We start from the raw sequence: 18,767 nt of genomic DNA, 5'->3' as shown, positions 1-18,767 counted from the left end.
ACGCAGCACATGGGATATTCTCTGCTGATTCTATAACAAGCTCAAAAGCTCACATAAACCTTCACTGTGACTTGAATACACACTGAAGTTATTTCTCCTTTGCAAATCACAACACTGTGTTAAGTAGAATAACCTGATGGCCAAAAACTTATCACAATCTCCCTTCCAGTTACATCTTCCAGAGATCAATCCCAAGACAAGGCTTGGGTGGGGTTAGGGAGACTCCTTTGGTTTTGCCTTGGCAAACCTGTCTTCTTCCTCCCTTCCTTCTTGAAACAAAGCTTCCAAACAACTAATCTTTTGTTCTGTTTAGCTAAACGGCAGGGGTGGTGGGCCATTCTCCTCCCTGGTGTACAAGCTAACAGGGAAGTTGAAACAAACATGTTGATTCCCTGATACACAGTACGTAGATATTAGCCATCTGAGGTGAATGCAGGATGGCCTGTCTGCCTTGCCCATATGTGACAGATTCTGGAGTAAAGGCTAGCTCATTCAATATAGTAACCCTCTCTTAATAATTGATATTATTAAGGTAGTGCAGCTAAGAATGTGGTACATGAAACTCCAACTGCAAATACATTCATTTTAATTTTAAATGATCCAGGAAGATGGGTGTCTCGGACAGTGAACAAGGCAGTCACATTATGTACTGTCCAGACGAACCTTGAATATCTGCCAACAGTATATGACAAAGCACTTTCCAAACCAGCTGAAGCAACGTGGTACTGATGGTGGGAAGACAGAGACTTTAAATGGTAGTAACATGTCACAGTGCCCAATGTTTTCCAAAACAGAGCTCCCCAAATTTCAAGGGCTACTACACACCTCATGTATAACAAAGCACAGCATGAGCCACAGCCTATCATACTATGCCCTTTAGTTAGAAAGTATAGGAAGTATATACTTTTGTTTGGAATTTACTTTTCCAGATGTATATTTAAAAGTTTGCATAAAAAAAGTTAAAAAATGTAACAAGAATACTTATTTTAAACGGTATTTTCTGGATGTGGATGGTTTTCTGAAGGCCCTTTTTTCACTTAGGATGTTCCCCATGGAACCAGCATAAATAGCAACATGTTTGAAACATACATATATAAACATTTTTAAACTTTCCTTTCTGTTGTTTTTTCATTCCAAATTTTCAGGTGTGTATGCTACTTGAAAATTTAAAACGCCATTTGATAGAGAGCTCTGATAAAAGGACTGTAATTCTGCGGCAGAGCATAAACTTCACTTGGAGAAGATTTCATGCTGAATTACTGGTGTCTCCAGTTGAAAGATCATATAGGAGATATTCCACATCGCTTGCTTGAGATTCTGGAGCGCCACTGCCAATCAGGACAGATAACACTGGCCTAGATGAACAAATAGTCAAGTCTGATATAAGACAACTTTTGTTTCTTATGCTCCTATTCTATCATTATATGATATAATAAGGGGAAATAACTCCTTCGGAAAATAACAATTTTCGGAATTTTGGAAACTTACTATAAGTGCTCTCACAAAATGGTTAGCACAGTTGACACAATGGAATGAAATACCTATTTAGCAAATGGCAAACTGGTGAGATTTGCAGGGTGCTGTCTACTATTCCAGCTTAGTTTTGCTTTCGGGTGGGGTGGGGGGAATACGTGGGCATATTTCCAAAAGTGCGCTAGTTTGTAATCGCTCATTTTATTCTCTAAAAATATGTATGTAGCAAATGTTGAACTGAGAGGTATTCTCTAAATAACAATGTCAGAAGATAGATGCTTCCTATCAAGCATACCATTAGATTTTCTTTTAATTAAAGAAATTAGGTGTTATCAGGTGGGACAGGATAAAAGCTCAATAAAGGTGCTCACAATCACAACATTCTCCATACTTGTAATAAGATGTTGTTGTTAGTTGCCATTGAGTTGTTTACGATTAATGGCGACCCTATGTATAACAGAACGAAATACTGTTTGGTCTTGTGCCAAATGCCTGTAATAAGATACAGAGGCACAAATTTCTATAGTCAATAGAAATGAAACCTGATAAAACCTTTATTAACAGATCCTAAAATATTATAATCCTATTTATATCCTAACACTACTGAAGAAATTAAGATGGCAATATTCCTTTCAACATAACTATATTTTGTTTCCTCTATTTCAAACTGGCTTGAACAGTATCAGAATATTAATGTAGAAAAAGTCCTCTCAGTTTAAAATAACAGTGATCAAAAGCAAAATAGAAATGCTCCTATTTAGGATTCTACTTTGTTCAGAACAACAAAACTTATAGACAGAAGGAACACGAGAGAAAAGGTGAGAAGGGGGAAAGGTTATATTGTGTTACTGTATATAAGCAAGAAAGGTCATAAGCCTGGGACTATAGACTCTAGCCAAGACGACATGAGAAAACTGGTAAACTTGACAATATACAGTTCCAACAATTGCGGTCCCCACCTCTTCATACTAGGATACTCTTAAATTGGTAGGGGCTGATGGAGAGATCTCCAGTTTTCACATTTTGATGACTTTTTACCTGGCCTTATAAAATAAGTTACTTTAACAAGGATTTTGGAATCTCTTTCCCAAGCCCTTCTCTCCCTCATCCCACATTTTTCTCCTCACTGATTAACTTTAATATTTTGTACCCCAACTACTTTAGATGCCCAGAGAAAATAATGAAATGCTAGAGGACAGAGCAATGGCTTTGAACATAGCCATAAATCCACATATTTTAGTTAACCTTAATTACTAATCAAAATTGCTGGTTGAAGCTGATTCTGCCTTTCTCTGAAAATCTAATTTATGCTAAATTTTCTTAATGCTTAATTCAGTATTTTTCTATGTGAAATACTTATTTTTTTTAAAAAATCTTTAAAGAAAATTTAGTTTTAGAACCCAGATCTGCCATAATTTTATTGTGCAGTACATCCCTATTAAATGAATTTATTTTGTTATTAGTGTTGACAGGATAGAAAAACCTGAACGCTAAACTTACCCAATAAGCAACGCATGGAACTGTGATCCCCCAAAATACTGCATTATCTGAAAAACTGAAGCTGAAGCTCCAAATTAATCTTAGAAACAAAATGTTATCTACTTTATTGCATATACCAAAAGTTTTTTTATTACTATCACTTTTCAGATATCCAGCATAGATGTCCTCCTTATTTATGAGCTTGATCAACACTGTATCTCTTCATTATGCTGAATTATTTTTCTATACTATATACTGTATTGTGATTCTCCCTCTACTTTGTCAATTAAATATTTAATGGGAAAGTTGTTTTGAGAATTCGTCTTCAGTGTCCTTCCAAAGCCTTGCATAATCATACAGAAAAGACCTTGAGAATATATACTCATATGCATAATTCTGGCTATTTTTTACATTTTATTACACTAAACTAATCAAAGAAAAATATGAACACATACAACAGCATTAAAGGCTTAACAATCTCAGAATTTATAGCAAATAAAAAAGGAAAATAAACAAAGCCTGGAATTATTTTATAAATTTAAGAACTCTAAAAATATTGATCATATTGCTCAAAAATTGTCATCAAAAATGATGAGTTCAGTTATTAACATATTAACAACTTATTGTTGCAAGTCAGGGGTACCTTTTATCTTCCAGCATTACAGGATAATTTTTTCAGTTAATCCTATGTGCCCAAATGCACAGTTCTTGACAATCCAATGAATTCCAAATGAATATAGTCAGGAAGAGCACATGCATAGTGATTAAGCAAGAATCTGGTTAATGTCAGCCAAAAAGCAACAACAGGACAAGACCAAACCACACAAGTTAATGTACCAACTTCTGAATTTCATGTCCAGCAGCAGGGTGATTTTAAACAATCTTTATTGAAAGTTCTCTGAGGCATCCATAAACACAAACTATGTTGTCATATTAATTTCATTTAAAGTTCATAGAAAACTAATTTCATGTTGTCTAACATAATCATTCATTGGTTTACCAGGATAGCACATTCAAACTAGATATTCCAAATATGATTTATCATACTGTATTCCAACTGTGATTCATCTTTCACACAAATCATTAACATCAATTTCTTCTACTTCCTAAAAAGATGGACTACTGGCTTAGAAAGCACAATTTAATTCTTCCAGAACCTTGCTTATATTGGCTAGCTTAAAAGTGCATTTTGGACTTGAATTATCTAGTTAAATTATCTGATTTAATCCACTTTTCATTTTAAATCAGAGCGAATGTGGAAACATCTATTAACAAATATAAGAAGTATTAAGCTGAATCCTGACAGGATTACCCAGAAAGTTGTGAAGCAATTTCCACCATTTCCCCACTTCCAAAGTTAGGAGGAACCTTAGGGACTGCCTGGCAGATGCATGAGTTTTCTTGTTATAGTACTTCCATCCCCCAAAATAAGTGGGCAGAAATGCTTTCTTGCACGACCTGGTCTTTTGATCAATAAAATTAAGGATTATATAGAGGAATGATGCTTGGAGGTTACTTTCTAAAAGTATGTGGAACATTTTTAGATGGCGGAGTCCAATAAGGTGCATTCTCCATCTTACCTTACACCCTCCAGCTGTCTGTTTTTCCCACAGAAAACAGCAGGCAGTAGCTAAACAGAGTGCAGTGGGACTGCGCTCCACTGTGTGGGAACGTCAAGGAATTAGTCCAACAACAAAATTGAAGGTCTACAGACCCATGGTACTCTCTATCCTTCTGCATGCCTGTGAAAGGTGGACTGCATATTGAAGGCATACAAGACAGCCGAACAAGACAGCATCAGACGGCTAGATAAAGTACCAAACACTGAAGTTCTCTCTAGAGCAAGTCTACCATCAATCCACACACTGCCGATGAGAACCCAGACTTGATGAGCAGGTCACGTCATCCTTATGCTGGACAAGCGCACAGTTGGTATTGTTTTTTTTGCTTGGAAAGTAAGCTGCAGAGGAATGCAAGGTATCCATGGTAACAAATCATTTTCTTAAGTGTTTGGCAGGGTAAAAAGGTCAGGCCTCATTTGGTTAACAAGGTTTAAGTGTCCAATGACCTTATATGGGAAACAGAAACCATCCTCCATTTCCTTGCTTGATTTGCATTTAAATAAGCCAGCTCTGGCAGAACCTTTGCTTGCTTGCTTCTCCTGTTTTGCAGCCTCTCTTTTGCTCAGCACATGTGCGTGTGTGTGTGTGAGCTTGTAAATATGCCTTTTTGTATTTAAAGATTTTGCCCATCCAGGGCTTTGGATGAATAAATTGTTTTATGTTCTATGCTTTATTTAAATACAATTATTTTTTGCTGAAATGCCTGGTGTCTTCTTTCTGATCTCTCGGGCCAAACACTTTCCAGCGCTCTGCACAAACTCCAACAGTGCATACCCAAGGCAGCTCTCTTTTGGGGGACTCTGCTGGAAAACGCTCGTATGAAGGGTAGAAGAAGTGTTACAAAGATACATTAAAGGCCCCCTGAAGTCATTTGACATAGACATGATCACCTGGGAAACACTGGCACAAAATCGCTCTACCTGGCATGGCCTCATCCATAAGGGCTGTCAAGTTTATGAAGTAAAGTTCACTGCAGAAGCACAACGTAAGAATGAGCTGTGCAAGTCTAGAGCCATCAGTGCAACAACTGCAGTGTCTACACGTGTTTGCCCACCAAGTGCCAGGACATTCTGCACCTGAATTGGCCTGGCCAGTCATCTTCAGGATACGACGTTTAGTTTTAACGTGACTAATGGTTTTGAGGTCTTCATCGATGATGATGGATGAACAACTTTCCCATAGAAAACAGCAGACAGGGGCTAGCATTTTTGGCTGAGCCTAAAAGGACAATCGGTATTATAGATCCTTGTTGAAGTTTCTCCCCAAACCCTTACAGAGAAATATTCAAGCCATAACTTTGCAGAAATGAAACTGAAAAACCAAAGCAAAATTCTTCTACAGACAATTTTACTGGAAATTTTTAGTGACAAATTCAAAGACTCATTTCTGATTATAGTATGAGCTTTTATAAATTTCTGGTTATAGTTGGAGCTTTTATAATTCATCCACATCCTGATTCGTTAAGAGATGTTTTGATGTAGTGGGGAACTCTTAATATAATACAAGTCAGAAATTTAGCTGTACAGTGCTTAAGAGGAAAGGAAGCTGCTCCCAACCTACTAATTATAGATTTCATATCCTATGATTTATGGATTTTGATTGATGAGTAAGATATTTTCTGTAGAAATCCTTGAACAAGAACAGTTTGGAACTTGTAACATGGTATGTTGTTTAAAAGGTCAACAACATTAGCTTTTAAAGTACAGTTAAATAATAGGAAAAAAACCCATTTCACACTCACCTATACTTCCCTTCTTAAAAGCAGGATCAGTTCAACCTTAGTTCAGAAATGGGTAATCCATGCATCTCCCAGCCCCTTTTCTGTAACCCCAGGGCTTCCCAGAAGAGCACCATTTAAGTTGTACAGCAAATGTCTCATTTTCATCAGGGAATATTTTTACTTTCCCCGCTTAAATTATAATCACTAATTAGCTATGGTTTGGTTGGTTTAAGATATTTATTTTACCAAATTAAGTTTACAACAAAAACCCACTAGTTAATCACTGCATTACTTCCTTGCCTCTTGCAGCCTCTTGAACACTGACAGTGGGGTGGGGTGGGGGAACCTTTTAAAAAAGTGCTGCAGTACTGCAAACTGAGAAAAGATGCCTGCCTCTGCTTAAGGCAAAGGAATTTGTGCATGATTTCAAGTTAGATGAGAAATAAAAGCTTTAGTGTTACATATCACAAAAATAAATATTAGCTAATGAAACATTATTAAAATATAAACTGTTCTTATTGGCCTACTCTATTTCCCCATTTTAGAAAAGGAGAGCATATCACATAACTCAGGTGAACATTAATTTAGTAAGTTTATATACTCTATTTTTAGCATCCTGATTGCTGATTTCAATTCTGTTATAAAGCATCAGAACTGATTGAAATTGTACAAAAAGAAAGAAAAAAACTCCTATCATTATTCAATTATACCACTTGTATCCAACAATATTGATAGCTTTCTTATGTTAAGAAATCAAATTAGTACTACATTCCTAAATAGATTCAAAGATGCTCTCTGGTGCTCTCTGAGCCTTGTTGTTTTCTTGCAGACATTTCATTGCCAGACTAGGCAACATCTTCAGTGAGAAGAGGGAGTGGGTGTTGCTCTCAGTTTATATACCGTGGCTTGCCTTGCTTGTGTTGGTAGGGGTGTTGTTCTCTCCTTGGGAGTTCTTTGATTGGGCTGTTGTTTGCTGCTTGGTTGATTGCCTGAGTTAATAGTTCCTTGATTAGGGTGTATTGTGCTGTTTGATTCAAAGATATCTTGAGAAGAAATTGGAAATGAAATTGCATTAAATCTGGTTACATTCTTGTTACTCCTTTTGACTGCAACTCTATTTGCTTTGTTATCAGTTATCCCCCAAATAATGCAGCCTTGGGCATTCTCCTTCTAAAAAAAGATTCACAAGTTTTGCATTACTCTGAACCACAATATTCATTTTCTCTTTAACATACCAAAGTAAATGAGTAGAAGAAAAAAAAAGGCAGATAATTCTATTATAAAGGAACAAAAAGTAGATTTAGTCATTGCAATGGAAATTGATGTGAACATTTCCTGTTAACCTGTCCAACCTGGAACTTTGCAAAAGCACTGGGCACTTCAGATCTTCTATCCAATGGCCAGGCTGACTAGGAATTCTGAGAATTCTAATCGAAGTGAATTCTAATTCCAGTACATCTGGAGAGAATCAGATTAGCATCTGCTTCTGGAAATTCAAGGGTTTTTTATCTATTTCAAACAGATGTACCTTCAAAATTCCAGATTAGTTCTTATTTGAACTACTTTTCACTGATGCAAGCCACTTTTTCAGTTCAATGTTCTTTTGTTAAATTTTACAAGTATTTACTTCTGTTATACATACTTTGAAATGTACACATGAGTATAACATAATTTAGGAGCAATCCTAATCTCCCAAGGCAGCTATCTAAATTTGTTTGAACAGGAAGAAAGTATCCTTCCACTTGCAAGGTAACAGATTTATGAAGCATTGGGCTATTTATACTGAAAAGAAGTTGCCAATGGTTTAAGTAGATAATAACATATAAGGCAATTGCTCATAATGACTACCTTTCAAACCAGAATCTGTGAATTTCTACAAACAATTGTTGTTTCCAGTTCAGAAATTTTTCTAGAGGAAAAAAAAAATAATGAAGCACAATGTGTAAGGTATGTAATGGTGACAATGAGTCCTGAAATTTGAAGCAAGAATGGTTGCTTTACCAGTTAAGAAAGGCCAAGTTAACTAACCACCTGGCAGCTTTATTCCAGAGCTCAAACTTTATGTTTGGCTTCTAAAACAGTTATTGTCTGCATATATATAATATGCACACATCTGCTGGGAGAAATAGCAAATTTAGCTGGATTTCAGGTAAGGAGTTACCAGGTTTAGTGAACAATAAGCAGGTGCAAAATTTAGCCCATAAGAAGCTAACAGTAAGATTAAAAGCAAGGACACCAGAAATAGGCAAGTGAACTGGTTTCAGAAACTGAATCTTTTTTACCAGTAATAGATTGAACAGAACACATAAATATAGTCAGAAGGTATCCAAATTTCCTTTTAGGAAGTACACATGATATGAAAGTATTCAGAGGTCACAGAGTTATATGCTACAGACACGATTTCAATGTCAGCTGGTTTATAAGAATTCTAACCAATGTTTATATTCTCTAGGAAAATAATTTGCTGACACAAGACTTAATATTCAATATGAAATGGTCTTATATTAGTGACGCTTAGAATTACCATAATCGTATTTTTATTCAGAATACTACAAATAATTTGAAAACAACATGATCTCCATTCTTGCAGAAGAACGGATAGTCCTTGCTTTGATTACTTTATGCTTTAATCCAAAACCAAATAAACATTGTGGTTTAAAAACTAGATGACTATAAATTTAAAAAGCTATTTCATTTTCATCAAATAATTTACTGGCAATAAGTATCTTAAATAACAAAATATTAAGGCTCATCACATCAAACATTTTCTATAAAATAAATACAAGTTAGATGAAATATGCAAGAATCACTCTGCTGTTAGAGCAAATGAACAGTGTTAATCAAAGGGCAGTTTGACAAGATTCTGTATTTGGTATGGTAAGCTGTAAGTGTTCAATGCCAATTAGGAATCAATTAATTCAATATTTTAAAAGTATACATGCTAACTCCGACAGTAATTTTTGTTTGATTTAAAGCAAAACTGTTATAACAAAAAAGCAGAATACAAAAGTCAATCTTATCTAGAAAACAAGTTCTATAGATTTAGAACCACTGGAAAGGGAGGACACATTTTTATGGTGACTCTTATTCCTTAAAAAAAGTTTGTTCTCTCTATCTTCGGGATTTTTCAGTGTTAAGTAATAATATCGTTTTCCTCTCGAACAGACACAATGGAAGCAGAATCTGAGTGAATTTTGAATCAGCAACTCACTTGACAAGGAAGCCAGGTAGCTTTAAAAACCAGCAAAACCTCATATTCTCCACCCTAACCAGTAAAAACAAGAATCCAAAAACAAGTTACCTGTCGCAGGCCCAAAAGGAAAGGCATTTTGCAAACTCATAATCCAAGCTAAGAGTGTAAACAAAGAAATTTCTAAAATCCCATACTCATTTCTTCATCTGATATAGATAGACCGCATGTGTAATTTTTTTTTAAAGTAGGGTTTCCTTGCCTGGGAATGTTAAATAAACAGGGTCCCAGGACACGACATGCTTGCTCTCTCTCTCTCTCACTTTTTCCCCTCCCAGTGACCAATTTCAGAAACAGCAGAGCTACCGTAGTGTTTGCCAAGTGGGAAGTGACATCACTAGCAGCACTGCCCAGGAAAAGAAAAAACCTTTAGACAGCTGCTGATTAACAATTCAGAGGCCTACTGCCTAGAAAAAATACACAGTAGTTAGCAAGTGAGAAACATTTAAAATCAAATGCTTGGATTAAGTATTAATGACTACTCAAAATGACTTTTGTATTCTATTATTTTTAAAGGAAAAGTATATTTGAACAACCTGGAGCTTGTTTTCAGGGCCAACACATCATGAAAATATATCTATGTCAGTTATATAAAAAACAGAAATATTAAAAACAACAATACTCTCTACTCTTACATCTAGGGATTGAAGAGGAGAAAGGGAAAATCAGTTTTGGGGACTCACTGGCAGTCTGATGTGGTCATGCTCAAGTTAGCTGATAAGGAACTATGTCTTAAGTCATACCCAACCTGGAGTGGCCACCCTGCAGCTCTCAGACCAATTTCAAAAGCTACCTGCAAGCTACGCTCTGATTTCTGGCAAAAAAGGTCTCTTCATGCTCCAGAAGCTGACTGACTGAGTGAGAAGGAAGAAAGTGAAATACAGTGTCAGAGAGAGAGAAGAATCTGCTAATAAGGCTCTGGTAATTTTTACAGAATTTTAGGAGTGCTGCTTCAGTGTTAAACCTTATGTTCTCTATATACTAGCTCTGACTGGTAATGCCAACAGAAATTCAAAAGGATGTCAACAGAATTCTAAACAAAGACCTTCAAGGATACAAGTTTGCATAAAACCTGTACATGGGAATTTTCTATCTAACAATTGTTTCCATTTATTTAATTTTCAGTAGAAGGCCTGTTCCCATCAAAACCAACACAAAAATAATAAATATGGATGTTTGAGTTTATTTTTTTAAAATAAAGCCTTTAAAATATGTCTCTTAAAATGTACCAGAGCAAAATTTGGAGTACTGTGGAATAATAGCATCTATCTCAAAAAATTAAAGAAAAAGGAGAAGGATCACACACTAGAACTACAGGATACAGGAAAACCAATGTGCCCAGGTAAAGCTTTTAAAATGGCATAAAATACACTGCTTTTACTCCATCCCATCCTTTCTCTGTTCCTTCCCCCACACTCCATGCGGCAAGATGAGCTAAGGAAACATTAATCCAAATGCTCACAGACGTTTTTCTTCTGATGAGCTTACTCGCCTTGTAAGAACAAACTGGGGAGAGGGAAGGAAAATGGTATGAAGGAAAGGATTAACCCTTCTCTCCCAGTTTGCAATCCTTTCCTACTCTGCTGCACTTGACAGACGAAAAAAGTTTGCATTGACATAAATGGGTTTCCTTTTTTTTTTAATCTAATACCAGAGTAGAATAATGAAAACAGACACTGATGCTTGGAGGTCAATAGAAGAGCAAGTAGGACAGGGCTATCCATGAAAAAGATTTAATGCTCAAGTCTCCAGTCATGGGCTCAGACATAGTAATTCCATAGTAATTTTTCAATACACTGCTGAATAAATAAATAAAACAACAATTTAGCATTGTTTTGACCAGAAGGAATGATATAAATTATTCAAAAGAAAATTCTGTATCTCAGGTTCAGGTTCTTCTCCATTTTATACCAATAAAAGAGTATTTTAATTAGCAACAGAGTACATCAAGTTCCAAAGCAGTATAGATGATATGAAAGAAAGTGATCTAAATTTAACTCTGCTGAACCTTTAAAGCAGAAGTATAGCAATATTTTTGTGCTTCTCTTAAAGCAGCAGCTGTTCCTGCCTGTCATATGCCAGTCTAGAAGCTTCACAACTCCCATGTCTGAAAACATCAAGAACATTTTATCAGAGGGTGGGAAGTTCACCCTTATATTGCTTTTTCAATTTCAGCCTTTAAGTAGTTTGGTTTATTTAAAAATATGGGGAAATCAATTAAGTACAACTTGGTTGCAAAAAGTTTAAGATATTAGTCTAGTGGACATACAAGGTATATCCCCACATCTCCTTAACCATGAAGACATGAAGATCTCCCACTAACTATGTCAAAGAACATGTCCCCATGACGTGGTCATATCTCCGGGGCACATTTGAGGCAGCTTAATTTTGTATTTAGCTGTTCTGGTTTTAGAGTAACATATTCCCTTTACTCCTGATATTATTTTGGCCATGCACATGACCTACAATGTTTCTTTGATGATGTGGTTATTAATGCAATCAGGGGCTGGGATGTGCCCACCTCGTACTGGCCACTTTAAGCTGCTACAGGGATCCTCCTCCCTTTCTGGTCACTAGACACTGCCCTCCAGCCCCATTTTCGCTTGTGTTTCAGAAGACGTGGGGCACCTGGCTTCCAGACGAATTTCCTATGCATCACCTGAGCTGTACTTCCAAAGGCAATATGCAAGATCCTTCCAGATGTAAGTTTAGTGCTGCTCTGAGAGAACACTAGGCTGATTTTTAACCATGGATTTGATTCCCTGAAAGAATACTAGATCTACAAGCTGCATGTTTCTGGTTCAAATACCAGTGAGTGCATCACAGGTTTTTACTGCTGGGGCAGGGGGTGTAAATTCTCCTGCTCCTATGCCATTTTGCCTATTCATCTTGCCATAATGAAATCATTTTCCCCTCCAAATATGAGTATTTGATGACAAAACACATCTCTACAGGTGAATTACATATGACTGTAACACCTATTTTCTGGATCCTTTTCCTTTCTTGATTTATATATAAAAAATCAATATGATAATCATTTAGGGGGAAAAAACTAATATTCTGCGAAAATTAATTCTGAATTCACTTTGGAATTTTCTGACAATTGTTCTCTATGCATCAAATAAAACAGATATGAATTTGATGACGTGAAGAGAGGCACATACATTTTTCAAGATTTCTCAAAGCATGGGACAATAGTCATGGGTGAATTGTGAGGGCATATTTTGATTGTTCCAGTTATGAAGCATCTTTATGCTCTGAGAAACAAAGGAGGATCAGCATGTAAGCACATTTTGTTGCATGTCAGAGTGCAGAGAAAGATATCTGAAATCACATTCAAGCAAATATAATAATGTAAATGTATATTCCATTTTGGTGCATAATGCATTGGCTCTCATGATGCCACCACATAGTCAAATCCAGTTACTTGGATGTTATTTTATTCATTACTGATCTCCGACTGGGTGTATGAAAGTATTTTTAGACACTGTACCAAATCAAGGAGATAGGATCTATGAAGAAATGTGAAAAACTGCTACCATTCTTAAAGGTATAGCATGTTTAACACTATCAAAGCCACTTCAGAGCAAGAAAGCACAACTTTTAGAGGGCTAAGGCTACAGCTGGCCTTTGAGGGGCATGCAAAGTTTCTTCAGTGGTGAGTCCAAAACTCATTTTGATTCTATTTCATTTACATTTAATTAAAATTAACACTCCTTTGACATACTTATTTTACATTTCACATTAAGCATAATTTATTTGGTAACATTGTGAACTCTTTACAGGCTAAAACCAAGACTTTCAGAGCCTAGATGTGGACCTAAGGCCTTAGCCTGTAAATTTGGTACAGCCTTAGCATCCATAGTTAATTCACATAGTTAGTGGTATTTATTATGACATATGCACTTCTTGATATGACTGATATACAAAGAGTTCTTAGAAATAACTGATTTATTGCACTAGCCATTAAAAGATATATTACTTAGGGGTTCTGCTTTCTATGGTTATTTTTCTGTTTTTGACATAATTTTGACTTAACTTTTTCTTGTTTTCTTTTTGTTTGACGTTACACACCACCCAGAGTTCTTTTGGATTGCTGTAAGCAAATAAACAAATTGTTTTCTACTGCTTGCAGAAAATATTGAAGTTCAGTTGCTGACATCTTTTTTTAAACAAAGTTCTACAGTTTGACACAGTCATTAGTCACCATTACTAGTAACATACTATTGCTGCTTAAATTGAATTATACAATTGTTGGAAGAATTTTCTATATTTGAACAAGCATTCTGTCACTAGGAGTCTCAAACTGATTATTTAGAAATTGGTCAATATGTTTAATATTTCACTTGCTTTTTTCTCTCTTAAGGTGATGTAAATGCAAGCCAACTGTACAGTATGGTATGAACATACAGTATATGTAAGACTGATTAAATGATTCATGTATATCTGAATCTATACACAAACACACTTTTCCTGTTGTTCTTGCAAATAGTAAAATAAAAAAAAAGAAACAAGTCATTTCAATATTACATCAAGCATGGAATCAGAAAAAGTATACATATTCAGATAACTACCAGACTACTTTCAATGCTCTTATATTTAGATTAATTCCTCAGCCAAACAGACACATCAATCATAGCTAGTCTCATTATCCTGGGTAGGCATATTGAGGTACTGTAATTACCAATGTCCAATCCTAAATTTGGGGAGGAAAAAAAAAGACATAGAGGATTTCCAGAGTTTTGCACTAAAAATATGAAGAGATGGCTTTATACACTCCAGATCACTGCTTTTATAGCAAACTGTCCTCGGGGAGAACATGAAATCCTTTGATCCTTTCCTGAGTGATCACTAAACAAATGCATAAAATGCCAGCATTATTACTTCTTAAATGTCCTTCTAAAGATCAGGGCCATGCATACATGCAAGCTATTAAGCCTATTTGTTTTTACAAAATCCAAGGCAGGAAGCCAACATCTTTCAACAGGAAGAGACTCATTAAATTAAATTGCATAATTAAGTACTGTATATAAATGGCAGAACAGCTAAAAGCATAGTTCATTTTTGTTTCATTACAAAACTGTGAAAATATTTTTTTTTAAACAATCATAAAAATATTGCTTAATTTCACTCTGGTCAAATAGATTTTCCACAAATATTCTATGTCTGTGCAGAGACAGATAATATTGGTCTGCTGTATAAGGCAAAGATAAAGACTTCATGTATGCATAGCAAATTTTCAGTAGCTGTGATTTTAATTTAATTTTAATTCTGCCATTCCAAATTGCACTGAAGTCTTTTCTACATAAACATATAGACTGATCTCTTGTGCTCAACTGAAAGGTGAAAAGTCATGAGAGGCCCTTCAGAAAATCATTGGTTAGCACTTGGATGGGAAAGCACCATAAAATTCTAGGGCTGCAGGCTAGATTGAGAACCCATAAAAATAGAAAGGCAATGACAAAGCACTTCCATAATGTTGCCAAGAAAACAACATAGATACGTCACTAGTAGTCTAGCTTGACTCATGGGAAACTATCCTTTTTCAATCATTATGGGAATCTATTTAGCTAATAGCTGGTGAATATCCTTTAAATAAACAAATTAGAAGGAATCCCCACTGATTTATATTTTCAAGGCTGTGGGAACTTAAAAGAATTTTTAAAAACAAATTCTGTCTTGACCTATCCAACTTCATTCTATTCATGTTATGAAACTTCAATCGATCTCAAGTGAACAAAGCACCATCTTCTGTTATGCAAACTGTTAATAACTGAACTACAAAATATCATACAGAGGAAGCATATTTCTGTAACAAAATGAGAACAGTACATAGCTACCAAATCTGTAAGATGATGATTTTCTAGTCTTCCCAACTATAATGATTGCCTATCCTAACATACTCAGACTCACAAGCAAGAGCTTAATAATATCTGGTTTATTAAAGAATAGCATGCAAATACAAAGAAAGCTGAGAATGAGCAAAAGTGCGCCAAATACAAACTAAAAACCCTCGGTGCAAATGTAATCCCTCCCCTTGCCCAACTGTTTCAAATTCCCCACCCCAGGTGCTGGTAACGAGTTCTGCTGATCTCCTGGGAAGAAACCCTTGAACACACTGGATAACCCAAACACATTCCATTCCACTGACTACAGATAACAACCCCAGCAGAAGGAGTCCGCACAGCCCCTCCTAAACAGAACACGCATCAGCAACTTGACATGTGAAACGTTACGATGTACAATGCACATTGAAATGGTGAACATGACACCAACAGAACATCTTTGTAAACAGCTGACTTTTCTGTATCTAGTCCCAGTGTCGTCTGAAAGTAATATCAATTCACACCATCCTTTAATGTTACTAAGTGAACGTATCTATACTTCATAACTTCTGAATTTATTTTTCCTTCCAGAATTTCTAACATCAATTCTGGTAGGAGGATGGCACAAGCAAGATTTAAACCAGAATTTTCCATGAATAGGAAGTTGTCATCTAATACATCTAAATGAGAACTCTATGTCCATGCTTATAATTTCATTACAAACTGCTCTCATAACAAGGAGTAAGAAATATGTTCATTAGCTCCACCTGCTTCTGCTACAAGGAAACACTGAAACCTGATCTCATTTGCAACAGGGAGGGAACATTTGATAAATATAATAATGAAATTGAAGGGCATTTGTTGTAATGTCAGATACTATATGGAAAAAATAAATTGACGTCAAATAATAGCACACTGGAGGAATCCATTATGATTAGATCCTTAAAGGGTAGAACAAGACTGTTCTTCAAGATACTGATAGTCACAGCAAACATAAGGAACATAAATCACTTTCAAATAAGTGCAGGGATTTGCATCCAACCTTTCTTCATTCACTCTATTAACAAATCATCTAGCAGCAGCCCTTCTATTAGACTTCAGCAAAGGGAGATGAGAAGCAGAACCAATCCATTGGCTCTATTGAAAAATTAGTTTTGTATGGTTCCTTCTCTTCCTGACTTCCAGTTCAACTGTAAGAATAATTTTTGAATTATTCTGTAAAATGTTTTTGAGGCACAAATGAAGGCAAAATGGGATATCTATATTATTTGTCATGAGTGTACAACAGCCTTCCTCCATCCCAGCACATTGTGCTTCAAATGTGCTGGGACTACAATTCCTAGAATTCCAGCTGATTCCACATCAAGAAAGCACTAGATTGGAGATGACAGTCTTATGAGAAATATTTCCACACAATTAATGAGACAACTCCCCAACTATAAAAATATCTAGCTCCAAAAGAATAACTGAATCTTTGGGGGACCAAAATGGTATGTGTAGTAGGCCTAAGCAGCATATTGGATTCAAAGGGGAAAAAGTGCTTTGGAGCATATCAAAGGTGTTCACATAGTACCTGTCAGAAATGCTTTAAAGCAGTTACATCTTTTCCTGGTGCTACATACATGCCCATATATGCTCCAAAGTATATTTTTCCCTTCCCTTCAAATCTAAATCACAGCACAGTCCTAATGTTTAGTTCATTATTCCAACTAAAACAACTGATGCCTGAGCTTGTTTTTCATGGTCTTCCTTCTCATACCTTTTCTTTTTGGTTATGACTATCAGCAGGGACTGCTTTATTTTATTAAGTGTAAGTAAACTATCTTTTTCTTCAGCTGAAAAGTGCGCCAAAATTATTTTACATAAACAGTTTACAACATAGATTCCCGGCCTCTGGGGAAAAAAATAACATTAATATAGCAGTTTAGAGCTGCAAGACGTCCTATTTCAACTCTTTCCCTATACACCCTCTCCTTGTTTAGTGGCAACATTCTGTTCCAATGGTTGTTAAGCAAAATGGTTGCTAAGCGAACATTTGACTGAGAGACAGAGGCTGTGAAGATCACTGGTTGCTGCCACCTTATTCAGATAGTTCTCTTGTACAGTGTCCTGTGCCTGACCCGGTTTTTCCTGTTTTTTACCCCCTCACAGGGCAGAAAGATTGCTTAAACAAGCTATTTCTTCCTGAGCTACTTTTCTCCATAACACAGTGCTTCCCTAAAATGTGCTAACTGAAAGTAGTTGATTAAAACCCTCTGGCAAGCTTCAGGGTCTGCCTGAAACTGGCCAGGCTTTAATCAGTTTCACATTGAAGGCTTTTGTTGTCAGGCCCATGAAATTTGGTCATAAATGCATGCAATGGTTGGAAAATGATTATTTTAAATTACCATTTATTACTGTCATATTTGCAAATGGTCCCTAACTGAGGTAGTCACTAAATGAGGAGTAGCTGTATTCACCAGCAAGGAAGGTCTAACCAGAGACAATATCTTGGAACCTGGGAAGATAACAAAAAAAGGCAATGGGATTTAAATTACAGCATAGGGTCCTATAGAAAAACAGACCCCCCCTGGCATTTCACTCAACTACTTGCCTATAAATAGTGCACATGAGTGAACCTTTAACCTGTTTTTTTGGAGCTACCACTGAGTTTTTCCTTTTTACTTCATCTTTCAGAAAAAAAACAGTATATTTCAATGATTTTAGGGCCAATTTAGACAAAATTGTTCAAGAAAAGGGAAAATGCATGAGAAGAGAAAAATGTTTTATCACAGCCTATTTAATTTGGAAAAGTATTTTATGTGAGCAAACATATCTTCGTAGCTTGCCATATTTATTATGCATGGTTTCCCGATTTTCTTGGAAAGCGTCAAATTTTGGACAAAAGATTCTATGGGGAGAAACATTTCTTCTACATCATTTGTGTGATATTTACTCTAAAACATGCCATTACTATGAAGCAGAATAAAAGAATCAGTAATCCTAATCATTATTAACATTCCACTATTTGTTCAATGATGGATTACCGTAAAAGATTGGCTTTTACTTATTTAAATATATACTGCCTGTCTTCTTGACAGAGTACTCAAGATCACCAAATAAAGTGATCCTAGACTTCCCACATCTTTTGTTTTCCCCATTCAGAATCCATAAAAAATTTTTTTTGCAATTTATGTATGTTAACTATTTGCACTAAAAGAGCCTTCCCTTGATTTGAGTTGTGGTTGCCATCTTTTATTTTCTATTTTTTGTGGTATTGTTGCTTTTCAATTTTTATATGGGGTTTGTTTTATATTGAATTTGTTTATGTTAGCTGCCAAGAAACAATTTTGATGGTAGTGTCATACAGTATGTTTAATAAATATAACTAAACAAATGAAGCAAAACATAATTTCACC

At 35.7% G+C, this 18,767-nt stretch overlaps 1 protein-coding gene across 2 annotated transcripts in view; it reads right to left on the bottom strand.

Annotated features, from left to right (window-relative positions):
• WBP1L (WW domain binding protein 1 like) overlaps nucleotides 1–18,767 on the bottom strand; it is a 60,059-nt gene that overhangs the window by 17,500 nt on the left and 23,792 nt on the right. Inside the window, exon 1 of one of the 2 annotated variants that reach the window (XM_063307093.1) lies at nucleotides 9,596–9,781. The exons of the other annotated variant lie outside the window; for it this stretch is intronic. Within the exon in view, the coding sequence (XP_063163163.1) occupies nucleotides 9,596–9,622 (27 nt within the window). The 5' untranslated portion in view covers nucleotides 9,623–9,781. Of the gene's footprint in view, nucleotides 1–9,595; nucleotides 9,782–18,767 lie in introns of those variants that run through there. 2 annotated transcript variants of the gene reach the window in all.

The sequence above is a fragment of the Candoia aspera genome, chromosome 6 (genome assembly GCF_035149785.1).
Source record: "Candoia aspera isolate rCanAsp1 chromosome 6, rCanAsp1.hap2, whole genome shotgun sequence".
NCBI classification, from domain to species: Eukaryota; Metazoa; Chordata; class Lepidosauria; order Squamata; family Boidae; genus Candoia; species Candoia aspera.
The sequence above is the reverse complement of the archived record's forward strand: the minus strand, read 5'-3'. Positions and strand labels throughout refer to the sequence as shown.